Genomic DNA, 18221 nt, shown 5'->3' with positions numbered 1-18221 from the left:
TTGCTAGTGACTTGTAGTGAAATCTCAGAACGATTTATTCTCATTTGAAGTCAGCCAAGGAGGCACAGGCCCCAGTTAGCATAACCTTTAAGCAGTCTCTATGTTCTTCCAATAAGACTCTCAAAGGTAAATACTCTACCGCACTGCGCTGCACACATTATACACCATCTTTGTTTCACAACGCCTCTGTTAGAAGAGGGCCACACATCACTAGGAAGCACAAGTAACAGAGTTAAGAACGTACCGTAAACTCCCTCCACAGCTAGCTAGAAATGTTGCCGATGGAGCTTTCGAATTAGATATTTTTGCATAGCAGAAACGGTTGGTACGTTGTCAAAGAGGGCAGTCGTGTGTTTGCGAGCATAGAATCACTGGTTCAAGCCTGGTATGGGGACAGGGACAGTGGAGGAAAGCAAAAATGTTAGCAGCGCACTGATGTCCGTTTCATACACACACAACAGAGCCAAACAGATTTTTATACTAAGACTACGACCCACACCGGGGCTGGTATAATATTAGACATCCAGTCCAGTATCTAGATGTGTCATAGAAAGAGAGTATCTGATATCATGCCTGTTTTAAAAAGTGTGTACTGTAGATAATGTTCCTGGAAACTGGCAGACATAAAATGACTTTCAGGATGAACGGGTTCTGTAGAATACAATATGTGCCCATCCCCACTATCTGTGTATAAAAGCTTATCACTGTTCTGCAAACACAACTGCTTTGTTTGTTCCCAAGGTCCTTAGTCATGGGCTATTGGTAATGTGCAGTTTTGCAAAACCTTCAGATCATATGGATAGGTTCAGGCCATGTTATAACATTGTTTTAACATTCTATTTGTACCTTGTTATAAATTGTTATAAGTTGATAATGTATCGATCAGATAATAAGTGCCTATTCAGGCTGACTTGGTTGTGCATACAAGCAGTTTCCTCTCCCTCAGTGGGATCACTGGTATGTAAACACTATACAGTATAGATAGAGAATATCCTATCTCATCCTATCTTTTGTGTGAAACAGTCCAGCCAAGCATAGTACAGTGGATACTTCACACTAAGAACAAATAGAGGTTGGTTTGTCTTGTTGATGGCCCGCTAAGATAAGAAGAGCAGTATCACTTTGCAGAATATACACTTTAGTAGTAATAACAGTGATCTTCAGCATTCAATAACAAATACAAGGGTTAAGGCTATGAGTTGCTGGTCACAAATAATAACAGAATAGCAGAATACATTTTGTGTAATATATATATATATATATATATATATATTTTTTTTATTTTATTTTTTTTAAGTAGCCTATTCTAAATAACCTATAAAATACTTTCAGGCCACCTGATGCTTTCACTTGAAATGTATGATATGAGAACGCTGAGAAAGTTATTTTAATATTTAATATCAATATCAATATCATGAATTTATACTCTACCAGGTTTATTAACAGGCTATTAGCAAGACTCGTGCGCAGTACTTTTCATTATGCCTATGAAGACTATGAGACTACTTTTCCTTTGTTGGTAAGTGTTTGTCTTAACAATTAAAAAGGTGCAAGTGACAACTAGTGATATTTTACTATTCGCCACCTATGTGCCGCAACCTCGTTTCGGATCCAACATGGCGGGTGAGATAAGCCTGTCGTGCGGCGCATTGCTACCTGGAGTGGGATCGATTGCACAGCGCCCTGCAGGGGTTCCATAGTGAGTTTGAGAAGTGTTCTGTTCTGGGAGAGCGCGGACTTCCTGGTACGGGACAATGGACATGTTTTACTCTAGTTTGGCTGGGAAAACACACGCAGCGATGTGATCAAGACGGACACGTCGAGTTAGAACAAGGTAAACCTGTCCTTCCGATTTTCAAATGTTCTGGGAAATATAATTTATCAACTTCCCCGATATGGATGTCAGTGTACTACTGTTGGCTAAACGCTAGCAAGCGGACTGCGGCTTTGAAAGTGGCATACGTGATGGGAACCAGGGGCACGTGTTTGTGCAGTGTTGTCCGCATTGAACGACTCGGTATGCGGGATTATTCCAGTGTTTTGTTTACAATCGGGAATATGGTTTAATAGCTCCAAACTTTTGTTCTTGTGTATATTCATCGAGGCCTACCTAGCCAAACCCCCGGACGGCCTCCTGCAGCAGAGTCGATGTTGGTAGACTGCAGAAACACTAATCAAGCTCTCCCATTGGTCACAGACCTGCATTTCGCGGATCTGGTTGGCTTGGCTTTCCTTTCACTCATTTGACGTTTGTGGAGATTTCAACGTTTCTCCTGTAGCCTAATTGATTTAAGGGGATCAATTGTAGAATTAAACGATTTGAATAAGAGTTATTGAATGGTATTTTGCACGTGTGGCTGTGTTGAGTAAATAAGGCGATCCATGTTTCTTTACCACGTCTGGGACTATTGGGTACTGTAGTAGCGATGAGCTGCATGGGAGAATGGGTATAGTAACGTAGTTACCGTTTGTAGCAGTGCCTCAATCCTATCCCGTTTCGGGATAATGCGGCTTAACACATTCTTGGCTTTACGGCTCGCCCGAAAAAACTGTGTTGGGGATAGTTTGTAGCTATGCCACAAAGAGCGAACATGGAACTCGCAAACCGATACATTGTATTACAAATGCCACCCACGAATGAAAGTTTCCTGCCTGGCTTCTACCCAGAAGCATGAGAGCAGATCACACAAACAAATCATGTTTACAGTATCATACAGCAAGGCAATCAGCTATAGCCTACTGGCCTGTTTATGACAGGTAGTGGACGTTATGATATCTGGGAGAGAATATATTCGCGTTATCAGCTATTGTGCTCCATTGTATCACTGTGCGGAACTGGCAGCGTTGTTGCTGAGTATCGCATTTCTCGTGCAGTGGCTCACGAGCCCTCCCCATCGTGTCTCTTGCCGCCGAATGGCCTGGACGATGAGGAATGGATGTGTTTACCTGTCACAGCCTCCTGCATCAAAGAAAGATACGCCATTTGCTGACAGATGCATCGTTTAAAGCCTTTTTTTATTAGCAATGAGTTATGTCGTGCTGCGGTTTCACATGCCACCCATACGTAGGCTATGCCAATCACCCTAGTGAGTATACAAATTCTACGCGTTGGAATTAGCCTGGAATTATCTGCATTAACAAACGCAACCTGGACTCAGGGGTAGACGTAACATAGTTCATGTGAATCTCCCTCCATTTGATATTTGTTATGTTTCGTTTGGTATTAGATGTGACAAATGGGGAAACCATTCACGTTTAAACAGCTGGTTTCTTTCTCGGTTTTCCATTCAAATAATACGAAATTCATTAAAGTCCACGTGAATTCACATTACAGATGGTCTACAATCGGGCTTACTGCGGTGAGAGAGAATTTTATAATTTATGCTGCTGGTGCCCTTACTTTTTTCATGAGTGCCGCATGTATCTTGTCGTCATCCAATCACAAGTCATCAAACTGGTACTAGGCTACAGTCACAGAGCTAGACCCTCCCTATGGCAAGTTATTAGGAGATACTTTTGGCCATGCAGTGTATGTGGACACCTGCTTGCTGAACATCTCATTCCAAAATCATGGGCATTAATATGGAGTTCCAATTCATTCCAAAGGTGTTCAATAGGGTTGAGGTCAGGGCTCTGTGCAGGCCAGTCAAGTTCTTCCACACCGATCTTGATTAACCACTTCTGTATGGACATTGCTTTGTGTACAGGGACATCGTTATGCTGAAACAGGAAAGGGCCTTCCCCAAACTGTTGCCACAAAGTTGGAAGCACAGAATTGTCTAGAATGTCATAGTATGCTTTAGCGTTAAGATTTCCCTTCACTGGAATTAAGGGGCCTAGCCCGAACCATTAAAAACATCCCCAGACCATTATTCCTCCTCCACCAAACTTGACAGTTTGCACTATGCATTCGGGCAGGTAGCGTTCTCCTGGCACCCCCCAAAACCAGATTAGTCCGTCTGTCTGCTAGAATGTAAGTGTCATTCATCACTCTAGAGAATGCGTTTCCACTGCCCCGGAGCTTTACACCACTCCAGCCAATGCTTGGCATTGCGCATGGTGATCTTAGGCTTGTGTGCGGCTGCTCAGCCATGGAAACCCTTTTCATGAAGCTCCCGACGAACAGTTATTGTGCTGACGTTGCTTCGAGAGGCAATTTGGAACTCTGTAGTGAGTGTTGCCTCCAAGGACAGACCATTTATACGTGCTTCAGCACTCGGCTGTCCCGTTCTGAGCTTGTGTGGCCTAACACTTACAGGTGACTGGGGTAGCTCTAGTAGGGCAGAAATGTAATGAACTGACTTGTTGGAAAGGTGCCAATGCTTGTCTATGGAGTGTGCATGGATTTGTGCTCGATCTTATACACCTGTCTGCAACGGGTGTGACTGAAATAGCCGAATCCACTAAGTTGAATGGGTGTCCACATACTTTTGCCCATGTAGTTGAACTATAGGCTAATCAATGTAAGATGGAATTAAAATGACAGAACTAAAAGTTAAATGATAAGGACCAGCTACACCAAGAGCCAACATGTAAGCTATAATGAATCATCTGAATGGAGCTGTTATTTACTGCCGGTTTCGGAAGGTGAGTTATGTAGTCTCAATTAGCCTAGCTAACGTTAGCTAGCTTAACCAACGTCTCTGTTTGATGCAGTCAAAACAGGTACTATGTAATCAAATGAGATGATAAATCACTAGCAATAAGTGAGTCTACCAGCGCGAGTCGATCTGGTTGCTATCTTTCTTCTCTCTTCCTGCTCCCCTAGCCACAAACATTTGAGCTGCTGCTCTGCTTCGAGCCTCTCGCTCTTCCTCATGCGCTACAGCTCCTGATAATAAAGTAGCAAACATGTATTTTTCTCCCAATATTACAGCATTGTTGCATTATGTATTTGTTAAATTAAATTATTTTCCCTTCATGATGATGATCGGGACCTGTTAGTGGTAATTTTGTGATAACTGCACTGTGATTTTAATTTTGTGAAGAAAAAATGTTTTTCAGTAAGGGATTTTTTTCTGAAAGTTAGGATCCTAATTTGGTTGACATTTTTTAATGTTTAAATGTTCACACCCCTAAATGGTATGTATTAATTTGTGGATGTCCATCATCCATTTCGTATGCTATGTTACGAATTGCAATTTGTACGCTATGTTATGAATTGCAATTTGTACGCTGTTATGAACTGCAAATTGTACGCTATGTTATGAATTTGCAATATGTTATTATATATATTATATGTTACAAATCTCAATTAGTTGTGGCTAACATTGGCTAGATGGGCTAACGCTATCTCTAGCTAGGTTACTAACGGTAACTAGGCTAGGGTTAGTGAAACTGTTAGCCAACCTGTTAAGTAGTTGTAAAATAACAAAAAATCGTAAGGATTTTCTAAAATGCTGAATTTGTCCATGATGAGATTCAAACACTCAACCTTTTGGTTGCTTGACGTTCACATTATACGCCCACCCAACCAACTACACTCCTTTCATTTTAGCCTTAAGTAATCTTCTGTCATATGTAACCATACCAAATGTAAAATATCATACTCATTTGAGTTTCCCGGATTTACTTTTATTTATTATGTTACGTCTTGTCTGAGACCAGGCCACTGCTTACCTTTTACTGCCCTTCATCAAATTAATACCCAAGTGTCCACACAGATAGCTGTGAATAGGCATGCTGATGAAGGGCATTCAATATTAAGCAGTGGGAGTTGGAGCTATGGTAAGTATTGTTTGTTGGTGCAGACAATTCCAGGCGTTGATGATGAAGTTGTGGCTCATGGTGAGTTGTTTATTATCGATACAACTCTGTGCTGGAGTCCATTAATATTGATGGGCAAAGCATCCAGATGTAGCCATTTAGCGAGCTTAATTATCCTAGCTACCTGTAAAGCAAATGCAAATTGGACTCTCAAAGTGTATTTCCCCCTATTTATACCAACATTTCCCACCCTTCCCAAATGAATCTAGGTAGTAGCCACTTCACACACAGTTAGACCTATAGACAGAATATTGAGTAGTTACACAAGAAAGAAAGAGCTCATACCTGCCCTGCACCACCTGTAGAGCTCGGCTTATTTGTTGCAACAGGTGATTTGGACTGGATAGGAAAGTAGGCCTATACGGCTATAACTTTTCTATCTCAACCGCTTTAATTGGTCGAATTATCAAGAGTTATGTTGTCAAAACACAATTTTAAAGCTGTACATTCACGTTTGCACAATGACTGTGGTAAGTTTATGTTGAATCGAAAAAGAGAACTCCGTCACCCAGGGGGGGTGACGGAGTTCTCTTTTTCGATTCAACATAAACTTACCACAGTCATTCCAATATTAGAAAAAAGTCTGTGAATGAATCATCACCAGTGTTGCATCCTATTTATGTCCATTCATTAATGTGGTACTACTGAGCCTATTATCTACTACGGCATAGAATACCATAGTTTACAGAATCAAAAAACTAAAACTTTTTATTTTTTTATCAAGTTCAATTTAAAATACCCCCAGTGCCATTTCAAACATGTTTCCTTATTTCACAGTTCTTGGACAATGCTAAGGATCTCTGTCTTTCTGCCCTGATACCCTGACAGTGAGGAAACAGAGCAGCCTGCAGTAGTCAGGCAAGAGTTAGCAGCCACAAATAATCTCATCTGCCCCTCTCTGTTTTACACACACACACACACACACACTTTTCCACATGGGCTCTGTACACAGTTGGCACAAAGAGCAGTCGTGCCTCTTGTAATGCCTCTCCACAGAGTGTAGAGAACTAGTGTGTAGATGTCTGTTTGTAATGAAAGAGCAGTCTGTTTGTCCGTCTGGGCAGTGTCTTGTGTGAGTTGGAGGGGTTTCTTTGACTGCCTGAAAAGCTGGTCCCGGCTGAGCTTCCGTAGCATAGCAACCAGGCCTTTGCTATGGGTTCTCTCTCTAATAAAAAACACAGTCTGAAAAATGGTGCTGTGGGCACTGAGTGGGTGGAGGATTCGGTTTCTCCACTTCCCCACACAGAAAACACTGCCAGAGACAAAATGCCCTTTATATGTGACCTTAACTGTGCGTGTGTGTGATCAAACGGGTCAGCCCACACTGATAATAGTTAAATAGATTACAATAATTTACACACACATCCTTCCTCTCAAACACACACACCACATGTTTGAGAGGGTATAGTGTTATTACATTCCCCTTCTCCTCTCCAGGCGCTGGCAGAGCTCCACGTGCCAGTCTCTGGTGGGTGCTTATGCCCGCTGGCACATTGGTCTGCTTTCTCTCTGCCTGGCCTTGGAGTGGCCGGCCCACACACAGCACACCAGATGTTGGTGCAACCTCAGCCAAGCTCTGTGTGAGTGTGCGAGTGTGTGTGCGTGTGCAAGTGTTTGGCAGCCTCCGTTGCGCGTACGCATGGATGCTGCTTTGGCAGTACCTGACGCTCTCATTTCTGCCAGGGTACCCCTCAGTCCTTGGAGAAGGAAGAGAGGTCCATCCACTGATCACTACACCCCACCCCTGCCCCTAGCCCATCTCTCTCACTCTGCCTTGGGCCAATGTTCCTTTATGCCTGATCTTCTCAGCTTTGGAGAGAGATACTACTAACTCCATAATAATAAAGAGTTGTGTCTATTTTAATAGGGCTTTGAGGTCCCTCTGCCTCCTCAATCTTCCTGTAACATTACTGTTGATTGGCTGTTCAGTAATGCTGCGGTTGATTGGCTGGCTGTAGACCTGGGTCAGGGCAGAGGTGAACATATTGTCTGGTTTCCCTTATCCCAGTTCACTGCCTTAAAGCTAAGACTCTCAGCCCACACACTCAGGCCTGAGTCCAACCTATTAACCCATTGTTTTCCTTAGCTAGGTCTTTGCTGACTGAATCACAGCAGGTGTACGCAACATGTCTGTCTGACTAGATTAGAGGTCGACCGATTATGATTTTTCAACACCGACATCGATACCGATTTATTGGAGGACCAAAAAAAGTTTTGAAGAAACGTTCAAAGTTCTTGAAATTTTCCGCATTGACTGACCTTCATGTCTTAAAGTAATGATGGACTGTTTCTCTTTGTTTATTTGAGCTGTTCCTGCCATAATATGGACTTGGTCTTCTACCAAATAGGGCTAACTTCTGTATACCACCCCTACCTTGTCACAACACAACTGATTGGCTCAAACTCATTAAGAAGGAAAGAAATTCCACAAATTAACTTTTTAACAACGCACACTGTTAATTGAAATGCATTCCAGGTGACTACCTCATGAAACTGGTTTAGAGAATGCAAAGCTGTCATCAAGGAATTATCAGTACATTATCACTTATCACAATTATATGCACAAAGCAAAATGTCATTGTATAGTTAGATGTGCAAAGCAAATCTCATTCATATACAGTGTGTACAAAACATTATGAACACCTGCTCTTTCCATGACAAAGACCAGGGATGGGCAACTTGATGAGACCAGTTCTACTCATTATGAACACCTGCTCTTTCCATGACATAGACCAGGGATGGGCAACTTGATGAGACCAGTTCTACTCATTACAATACCTGCTCTTTCCATGACATAGACCAGGGATGGGCAACTTGATGAGACCAGTTCTACTCATTATGAACACCTGCTCTTTCCATGACATAGACCAGGGATGGGCAACTTGATGAGACCAGTTCTACTCATTATGAATACCTGCTCTTTCCATGACATAGACCAGGGATGGGCAACTTGATGAGACCAGTTCTACTCATTATGAACACCTGCTCTTTCCATGACATAGACCAGGGATGGGCAACTTGATGAGACCAGTTCTACTCATTATGAACACCTGCTCTTTCCATGACATAGACCAGGGATGGGCAACTTGATGAGACCAGTTCTACTCATTATGAACACCTGCTCTTTCCATGACATAGACCAGGGATGGGCAACTTGATGAGACCAGTTCTACTCATTACAATACCTGCTCTTTCCATGACATAGACCAGGGATGGGCAACTTGATGAGACCAGTTCTACTCACTATGAACACCTGCTCTTTCCATGACATAGACCAGGGATGGGCAACTTGATGAGACCAGTTCTACTCATTATGAACACCTGCTCTTTCCATGACATAGACCAGGGATGGGCAACTTGATGAGACCAGTTCTACTCATTATGAACACCTGCTCTTTCCATGACATAGACCAGGGATGGGCAACTTGATGAGACCAGTTCTACTCATTATGAACACCTGCTCTTTCCATGACATAGACCAGGGTTGGGCAACTTGATGAGACCAGTTCTACTCATTTTGACAACTTTCGAGCCCATATTAGAAAGGTGTTCTTGGTTTTTTGTACACTGTGTATACCCCTAATATTTACAACTTGGATTCATGAACACAGTTGTAATTCCATAATTATTGGCATTTTTGGATTGACACATGAAACTATGTCAGCGCTTGTTTGTCTTCTGTTAATTAAAGCTGGAATCCTTAATTGGTGAAACTGCCACGTCTGTTTGGGGAAATTAAAACAATGGGGAAATTACTGCAAACAACAAACAGTTTTTTTCCCTTCCTCAGACAGCATTGCACACACATTAGGACAGCACAATATGCACTGCAATTTATTTTATCACGCTACTGAATTCCCCTCTACTCCATTTTCATCAACAAAGAGATAACAAAGGCGCTAGGGGCGAACAGTGGAGTTGTTTCCCCCGATGGCGATTCCATCTTAAGAGTTTTTTTGACCTGTGCTCGACCAATAACAGAGGTCTCTAGGAAGAATCGGATCCTCTGTGGCTTCTGCCCTGTTGTGTCATGGCAACATGAGCCAGGTAATTGACCCCTCCCTCCCACTGGCTTGCATCTGCAGCACTATCCAATCACCTGTTATTACCCCACCACAGAGGAACACCACTGTCACCAGATTATGGTTATTTAGTTTGGTGGGCCGGTGGCTGGGCCTTATGGGTATATACACACACACACACACACAGGCCTGGTCACTCTCACCGCACCCTGTCTTACTAGCTCAACGATGACACTAATGACCATGCCAACTGTCATCTCTGATCCTCTTCATCGGGGCATGTGTGTGTGCCCTGCACGTACTGTGTTTGTGTCATGGAGCACGTCACTCCAGGGGTGTATGGCAGTGAGGTGGACAGGACATAGAATAGATTGTACCCATCGCGGAGTCAATGACGCAGGCCTAATGTGATTCCTCATATGAAAGACATAATGATATTTCTGAACGTTATAATGATTTGTCTTCTTGACAGTGTGTCGCCACTTAAAATGTGATCCATTTGTCTCTGAAATATCAAATGTGTTTGAGCACCTATTTAGTTTCGCTCATTTGAATGACTCCTTCTCTGCAGGTCATGAGTGCCTCTAGGAGGGCACCTGTGGAGAACGACCGCACCTGTCCAAAACCCCGCCTGGGCCCTGCCCTGTTCCCCGCCCCCGGCCTCCACTATGAGTAAGTACCTATAACCCCTCACCATGCCCCTCAACAACACAGCCAGGGCTATCATAGGTCACTACCCTTCTCACACCATCTAGCCGGCCTGAACCGTACTGTGCCGGCCTGCACGGTTTAGCACTGTTCTGTTCAGCTCACTAGTGGGAAAAGTAATTTTTATCGTTGGTAGCTATTTGATGTACCCGTCTGGGTAGAAGCTGGAGAAAAGAGAAGTAGCTCCTTGCTATGCTTCTGTGATCCACAGCGCTCCACTACTTGTGGCCTATGGATGCTTCATGTGGGGAGGTGTTAAATGGGCTCAGTCTGTCTGCACCTCCTGCTCCCTGTGGCTGAACCGTATGGTAGAGAGGAGAGAGTGCTGCGTCCTTGACTCGCCACGGCAATCACCCATCAATCAGCCCCGCAATGCATGATGGGAAGGGGCATGGGGTGTAGCAGGATGCACACTCCATCGTGTGTGTGTGTGTGTGTGTGAGTGAGTACAGCTGTGCCTGGGCCATCTTTGTCCATGGTGTTGAATCTGACAGTGTCTAATGGGACCTGCTGCATTCTATGGAAAAGTGAGCTGTGAATCACACCATGTCTGAGCTTCTGCTCAGTTCTATGTTAAGATATTGCACTTGGAATGTGTCTTGGCTCAGAATACAATGGCAATAATTAAGAGCTTCGTGTGTGTGTGTGTGTGTGTGTTTTGCTGAGTGTGAATTAAGTTAGCGGTATCAAAGGAATGAAAAGGTGCGTCCACTCATAACTAAAACTTTGGACAAACAAAGTTATCTGGCTGTTATCTGGATATCTTCTTTCAAAGGGGACTTTTCCCACGGCTCTTTATCAAGTCGAATTCCAGATTCGACAAAGCAACAGATATTTAAGAGCATTTCAGATAGAATGTATTGCATAGAGCTGGCCTGATTGTCCAGTATGTCCACATCTATTATAGTAGAACATGTCCGTTCCATACAGTGCATTTCTATCTGCAGTGCTCTGAGTAGGCTAGGTCTCTGTCTGGTGCTGAAGGGTTGCTAGTAGGTTACCGGGGCAACCCTGTGCATGTGAGGTGTCCACTGTAAGGTGATTGGATCAGCCAGATGCTGTGGAGGGGAGTGCTGAGAGAGGGAACTCGACTACTGCCTTTTCCTCTGCACGCTCCAACGCTCATAAACATGCAGGGCAAGCATGGGACCGTGTGCACATGTTTAGTGATCTGTGCTTATGGTCCACGAGGTGTCTGATTTTGAGTGATGGATGAAAATGTAATTGATAGTAACAGACGAGAGACACCTGCCAGGAACTTGGTGCTAAGCAGGTATTTATAGCGTACGTCTGCTGCTCTGTGCTCTCACACTGCAAACTGGGTTATTAGGGTTAGGAGAGAATTGGGCCGGAAACCACTCATGGAACACACTTGGTGATTTCTCACTAAAGTAGCCCCCCAAAAAAGACCATGATTTTTATGGAATTTCAACCATCAAAGCTTTTTTTTTGTGGGAGGATTGTAGACATATATTTGGCATTAGTATATTAAAGCATAATATATGAATAATGAATAGAAGTTGGACATTTTGCCCTATGCACGGCCTCCTTTTAAGACTCCATAGTGTTTAATCTGTAGGCGCTACAAAGTAAAAGTTGGTGTCATGAAGCTTTACCACTTGCTCTGTTATATGAGTAGTATTTTGATTTCAATATCAAATGTCTTACATATGTTTATGAAATATTGAAAAATATAAACATGATTATAGAAAATCTAAATGTTTTAATTAGCCAAAATGTTTCTTTATATTGTTTTACAAAATTTACTCTACAGGCATTTCAAAGTTCCAGAGTGTGAATCAGGAAAGTGTAGTGTGTGTGTGTCTAGGTTTTGTGCTCAGGCCCTGCGTAGCCTATCACCAAGTCCCCACTTTTCCTGCTCTGATAAATGCTGAAAGGCCTTTCCAGCTTTGATCCCTTACTTCAGTGAGAACACAAATAGCACAGCTACAGAGAGTTCTGCACCAAAACAACAACCACTAACAACCCAAACCACTAACATAACACCCTGTTGTAACCCCATGGGAGACGCTGATAGTACGGTCACGTATTGTACCCCAATGTGCTTTCTCGGCACACAATGTGCTTTGGGATAAAATGGCTTTGGTAAATTCACTCACTGATTGTGCCCTCTCGATGTTGTTGATATCCCTAGTTAATTACCCTAATTAGCCTCCACCCGCCCGTTAGCCTGTAGGATGGGGAGATGAGGGGGGTTTGCTCTCCCTAACGAGTCTGTTAATGAGCGACGGTCGATGGATGATGACTCATTCTGGATGGAGTCATTTCCTGTGCATTTGGAAAGGAGGAGAGGACAGGAGTTGTCTCTGCATCACACAAAGTTTTGACAGATACAAGATTGTTGGCTTTTGTGAAGCGCTTGGAGCAATAGGTTAAAAAAAAACACTACATAAATGAATTGAATTATAACTATTTTAATATCAGAACCAGTGTCCAATTGTTTTCTGAGGTAAATGAAAAAAGCACAGAGTTCCCATTGTGTTTTCACCAACAACAAAAAACCTGTTTTCTGTTTTAATGTGAAACATACGTTCTCACAGTGAAGAGTAGTTCTGTCTTCGCCTTGAAATGGCTGGACTGTGAATGCTTATACACAGGCCCCTAGGTTAGTGTAGAGGTCTTTCAGTAGTGTAGATATCAGTCACCAGAGTGCTCTCTCCATCCCCCCTCTCCCTACTGACCAGCCGTGTTTGATAAACAATCCAGACTTCACATGTCTGTGTTATGGAGGTGGAGATGAAAGGGGGAGTGATGTATGTTACCAGATGTCTAGCTATCACCTGTCTGCCCCGCCCCTCTCTCTGTCTCTGCCCCCACTCTCTCTGTCTCTGCCCCCACTCTCTCTGTCTCTGCCCCCACTCTCTCTGTCTCTGCCCCCACTTTCTCTGTCTCTGCCCCCACTCTCTCTGTCTCTGCCCCCACTCTCTCGGTCTCTGCCCCCACTCTGTCTTTCATGCGGCCGCTTCCTCTTTCTCTCCTTGTCAGAGGAGAACTGATCTGATGTCATTCGGTAGCTAGCTTGCTGTTGGGTCCACAGTGGCTAGGCGTGGCGCAGACTAGGGTCATTATCTCCTCTAAAGCCTCATCTGGTCTCCATCTGCTGGGCACTGAGACAACACCGCTAGCCTAGTTTGCTGGCTACCACTGCTCACTGACAGCCTGATAACACTAGCCCTGTTGTCATGGGGAACATGCTAACAGACTACTGGAACACACCAATATAGGATTTCACTTTGACAGAACAATAATGTTCCGAATGCAAATCCAGGCCCCCAAAACACTAACCGGCTAATCCTTGGACCTGTTCATGCTGAGCAGGGCAGAGTGGCTATCTGCTAAAATGCTAACACTTGGCCCTGGTTAAAAGCAGTTGGCCTCCAATCCATTAACATGCTAACTTGGCACAGTCTAGGGCTATACAATCTCTAAACCGCTAACATGGGAAGTCTCAGCACTGATTAAGCAGAAGTCTCCAACCCCCTGGTCCTCTGTCTCTTGGTGTAGGGCCAGGCCTGCTAACATCCCTCTGTCTCCGGACAGGACAGCTCTGCTTAGCACAGCAAGACTCCAGCATTCCCTCAGACTGACACTGTCACAGGGATAATTACTAGAGAGAGGTATTTGTTTGAGGGACAAAGCCCAATTTGTATTGTACAGGTTAGACTAGTTCATCTATCCCACTTGGGCTGTGTCCTGAACAAGTTGAGAAGTTTGAGTATGGGAGAGTGCACGTAGGTGTTAGGGTTAGGTAGATATTTTTTGTACAAAATGTAAATAATTTATCATCCATTGAAGGTGTCACCTCTAACAGGCAGGACAGTTTGTTGTTGTAGCTATAGATGGGTTAGCTGACAGCGTCATGACAACGATGTGCACACTTCAATGGGGCAGAAGTCAGTGTGTTGTTGTGGTTCTGGATGGCCAGATGACTAGCAACAATAAGAAGCTGCCATGTGGCGAATCGTAGGTGGTGCGTTTCAGCGAGTTTTATCTTGTTCTCGATACATAGTTTTGTTTTTGAGGTGTTTTGACTGATGTCAGCGCTAAATATGGCAAAATTCTGCATGCTAGCTAACCAACAACTGTAGCGATGTATTCGAGAGACAAGTAATCATCGTGCAAATGTATTTGTTTTCAATAAACATTGGAGACAAAATATAGTTTGCATGTTGTCAACATTCTAAGCCAATCCCGTCTGTTTTGAGTTGGTTTTGTTGCGAAACATTCAACCTGTCTATAACTGGAGCAACTGGCTGCAATGGGTTGTAGCTGCTACTGTATAGAGGTAGTAGCATTGCTGCATTGCAGTGTTCAACTAGTGTTATGTTTTGGGCTTTAGTACGGTAGTGTTTATGTCCTCTCCCATATCCTCTGATCTCAGTTCCTCCTGTGGAGCCGTAGTCTCAGTTCTGTGTTCACAATGGAACCAAGTCTCCCACTCCACTGACCTGGCTTCCTGTTGCTCCCTCTCTTTCTGTCTCTCTGCTTTTCTCTGTGGACCAGAGCATGTAGCTGATAACATGTTGTGATGTGATGGGGGGGGGGGGTCTCGCAGGGGAGGGGGGTCTCGCAGGTATGTTACGGTTGCAAAGGGTTGGAAACTTTCCGGTAAATTTTCCATGGGAAGTTAAGCCTGGGAATTTTTCTTAAATTCATCAAAATATAACAGTGAATCTTTTTTGGTGGGCTACACATAAGACAATTCTAGGTCTTGTGGCATATTTTGGTTAAACTATTCCCAATTCAATGGAATTGCAACCCTGATTCTTCCATCACATGTACAGCTGATTCTCAAGATCTTGCACACTAATGAGATGCTATTGAGCCCACACTACTACACTGTCTGAGCCAAGGACTACATACTTTCTGGTAAGTTTTGATTACCATACTGGGTGGGGTGAATATATTTTATGACATGCATGATTTTTTTGTTAACTAGTAAATAGTAGCCTACAGCAAAGTGTGTTTAAATCATTTCTAACTTGCTAACAATTTCTGCTAGTTAGTTTTTGCTACCATGTGTTTTAGCTTGATTGAGCCTGCTAACTGAGGAGTGTTAATTCACCTGTTTCCATACATGTTACATTTTAAAACATTTATCTTACAAAGGAGTTGTTTAATCTTACTGCTTAACTATTTATCTGTACATGGAATTGCATTTGCATATTTTTTACACATTTTTTCCTAAGCTTTACAGGAAAATGCCACGGGCACTATCTGATGTGTGGATACATTTCACTGCAGCTAATATAGAAGGAAAAGCTGTACATTTGCAAATACTGTGCCAAATCATATGTGAAGAATGCAACAAAGATGCAAAGATACCTTATCGATATCAACAGCTCATGGTCCTCCTCGAATCAGAGTTTTTTTTTGACTCAATGGAGGAACGTAGTAGAGAAATGCTGATGAATGTCTTGCTCGAGCTGTGTATGCAACTGGTTCACCTCTGATGCACACAGGCAATGTGTATTGGAAGAGATTTCTTAATGTTCTTTGCCCAGCATACACCCCTCAAACCAGACATGCTTTTTCTACTCATTTGCTGGATGCAGAGTTTCAACAGATTTCAAGTGAAGGTCAAGCAAATCATAGAGAAAGCAGACTGTAAAGCAATCAACTCTGATGAGTGGTCAAATGTTCGTGGGCAAGGAATAATTAATTACATAATCTCCACCCCTCAACCAGTATTCTACAAGAGCACAGATACAAGGGACAATAGACACACCGGTCATTACATTGCAGATGAGCTTGAAGGCAGTCATCAAGTTATAGCAGCAGTCTACCTCACCAAATAAAGTGAGAAGAATAAGAGCACCACATTGAAGCTGCCCAGCAACACCCGTTGGGATGGTGATATCATCATGTTTGACAGTCTCCTGGAGGGGAAGGAGTCTCCAAGAAATGGCCGAATCAGTCTGCCCCATCATGGACAGCCCCATCAAGAGAAGCCTCCTGGATGATGTGTTTTGGGAGAGAGTGGTAAGCAGTCAAACCTATAGTAGTAGCCATTGCACAGATTGAAGGACACAATGCCATCCTGTCTGATGTTCAGACTCTGCTTGCAGATGTAAGAGAAGAAATCCGTACTGCCCTGCCCACTTCACTGTTGCTCCAAGCAGAGGGAAAAAATAAAATATCAAAGAGCGTGAAGACTTCTGCCTGAAGCCCATACACGCTGCAGCGTACATGTTGGACCCCAAGTATGCTGGCAAGAGCATCCTGCCTGGTGCAGAGATCAACAAGGCATATGGTGTCATCACTACCGTGTCTCGCCACCTTGGCCTGGATGAGGGCAAGGTTCTTGGCAGTCTGGCGAAGTACACTTCCAAGCAAGGGCCTTGGGATGGAGATGCAAAATGGCAGCCGTGCCAACATATCTCATCAGCCACCTGGTGGAAGGGACTTTGTGGATCTGAGGCTCTTTCCCCTGTTGCCTCCATCATCTCCAAATCCCACCAACATCAGCTGCCTCAGAGCGCAACTGGTCCTTGTTTGGGAACACGGAGCCCAAAGCACTCAACATGCTGACCAATACATGGGTTGATGAATTGGTGGCCATCCGGGCAAATTTGAGGCTTTTTGAGCCTGACAACGAGCCATCCTCAACAAGGTTGGAAAGTGACAGTGAAGATGAGGCCTCAAAGACTGATGTTCAAGAGGTGGACATTGAGGAGGTCCAGGGGGAAGACATGGAAGCCTGAGAGGAAGACAACCAAAGTTTTAGAAAATGTTTTTGGGAGATGCAATGGATGATTGGGGTTCATTAATTTTTCCCTTTTCTTTTGTTGTTCAGTGAAATCATTCCAAAGGAAGAGTCAACTCATTTAATTAAAAGTTCAATTCGTAACTAAATAGTTTTTGATTTCTATTGGAAGGATTTAATCATTTGCAATTATGTGTACTTATGATAAGGTAAAATGTTTTTGTTTCTGTCTCCAAATGATATAGTAAATATATCCAATGCAAAAAAACATTTATATTTAAATGGTATTAATATTAATTTGCATATATTTCTGTTAATTGCCATATATTCCTGTTAATTCCCATGGAAAGTTTCCACCTCTGAATATTCCCCAAAATGTGCAACCCTAGTTGGGATGTGTGTCGTTCGGGGGAACAGGAAGGAAGCCTCACAGGAATATGATTACATCTAGCAGTAAACACAGCAGGAGGAGGAAATGGATCCACTGAGCTATCCTCAGGGCATCTCACCAGTGGAGGAGGGACAGGGGAAACATACTGGGCTACACACACACACACACACACACACACACACACACACACACACTCACTCGTTCACATGCATACAGTACACATTTACTGACCGACACACATACATATAGTACACACTTACTGACTGACACGGAATCCCAATCTCTCACGCTAACGTACTTGCACGTGCAGACACTCAGCTATACGTGTGAGGACTTTTCGTGGACCAACAATTCATTCCCATTCAAAGTCCTATTTTCCCTAAACCTGACCCCTAAGCCTAAAATAGCCTTTTTACAAGTGAGAACCGGCAAAATGTCCTTCTCTGAATTTTAGTTGGTTAACGTTTCTTGTGAGAACTTCTGGTACACACAAGTATAGTAAAATGTTTACACACACACTTATTCACTTGCTGACACACACACAAAAAGAAAAGAAAAAAAAAATATATATATATAGTAATTGTGGTGACTCTTCTACTGCCATAAG

The 18221-nt window shown here is 43.3% G+C and overlaps 1 protein-coding gene across 2 annotated transcripts in view; it reads left to right on the top strand.

Moving 5' to 3' along the window:
- Positions 1-1438: 1438 nt before the first annotated feature.
- Positions 1439-18221, top strand: part of LOC110500116 (USP6 N-terminal-like protein) — a 64929-nt gene continuing 48146 nt past the window's right edge. Inside the window, exons 1-2 of one of the 2 annotated variants that reach the window (XM_036957402.2) lie at positions 1439-1834; positions 10360-10460. In XM_036957402.2, coding sequence (XP_036813297.2) covers positions 10457-10460 — 4 coding nt within the window. In that variant the 5' untranslated portion in view covers positions 1439-1834; positions 10360-10456. The remainder of the gene's footprint in view (positions 1835-10359; positions 10461-18221) is intronic. The other variant, XM_036957399.2, reaches the window with a different exon arrangement.

Source organism: Oncorhynchus mykiss, chromosome 21 (genome assembly GCF_057628025.1).
Source record: "Oncorhynchus mykiss isolate SJ-2025 chromosome 21, ASM5762802v1, whole genome shotgun sequence".
Lineage (NCBI taxonomy): Eukaryota > Metazoa > Chordata > Actinopteri > Salmoniformes > Salmonidae > Oncorhynchus > Oncorhynchus mykiss.
This window is presented reverse-complemented; position numbering and strand designations above follow the sequence as displayed.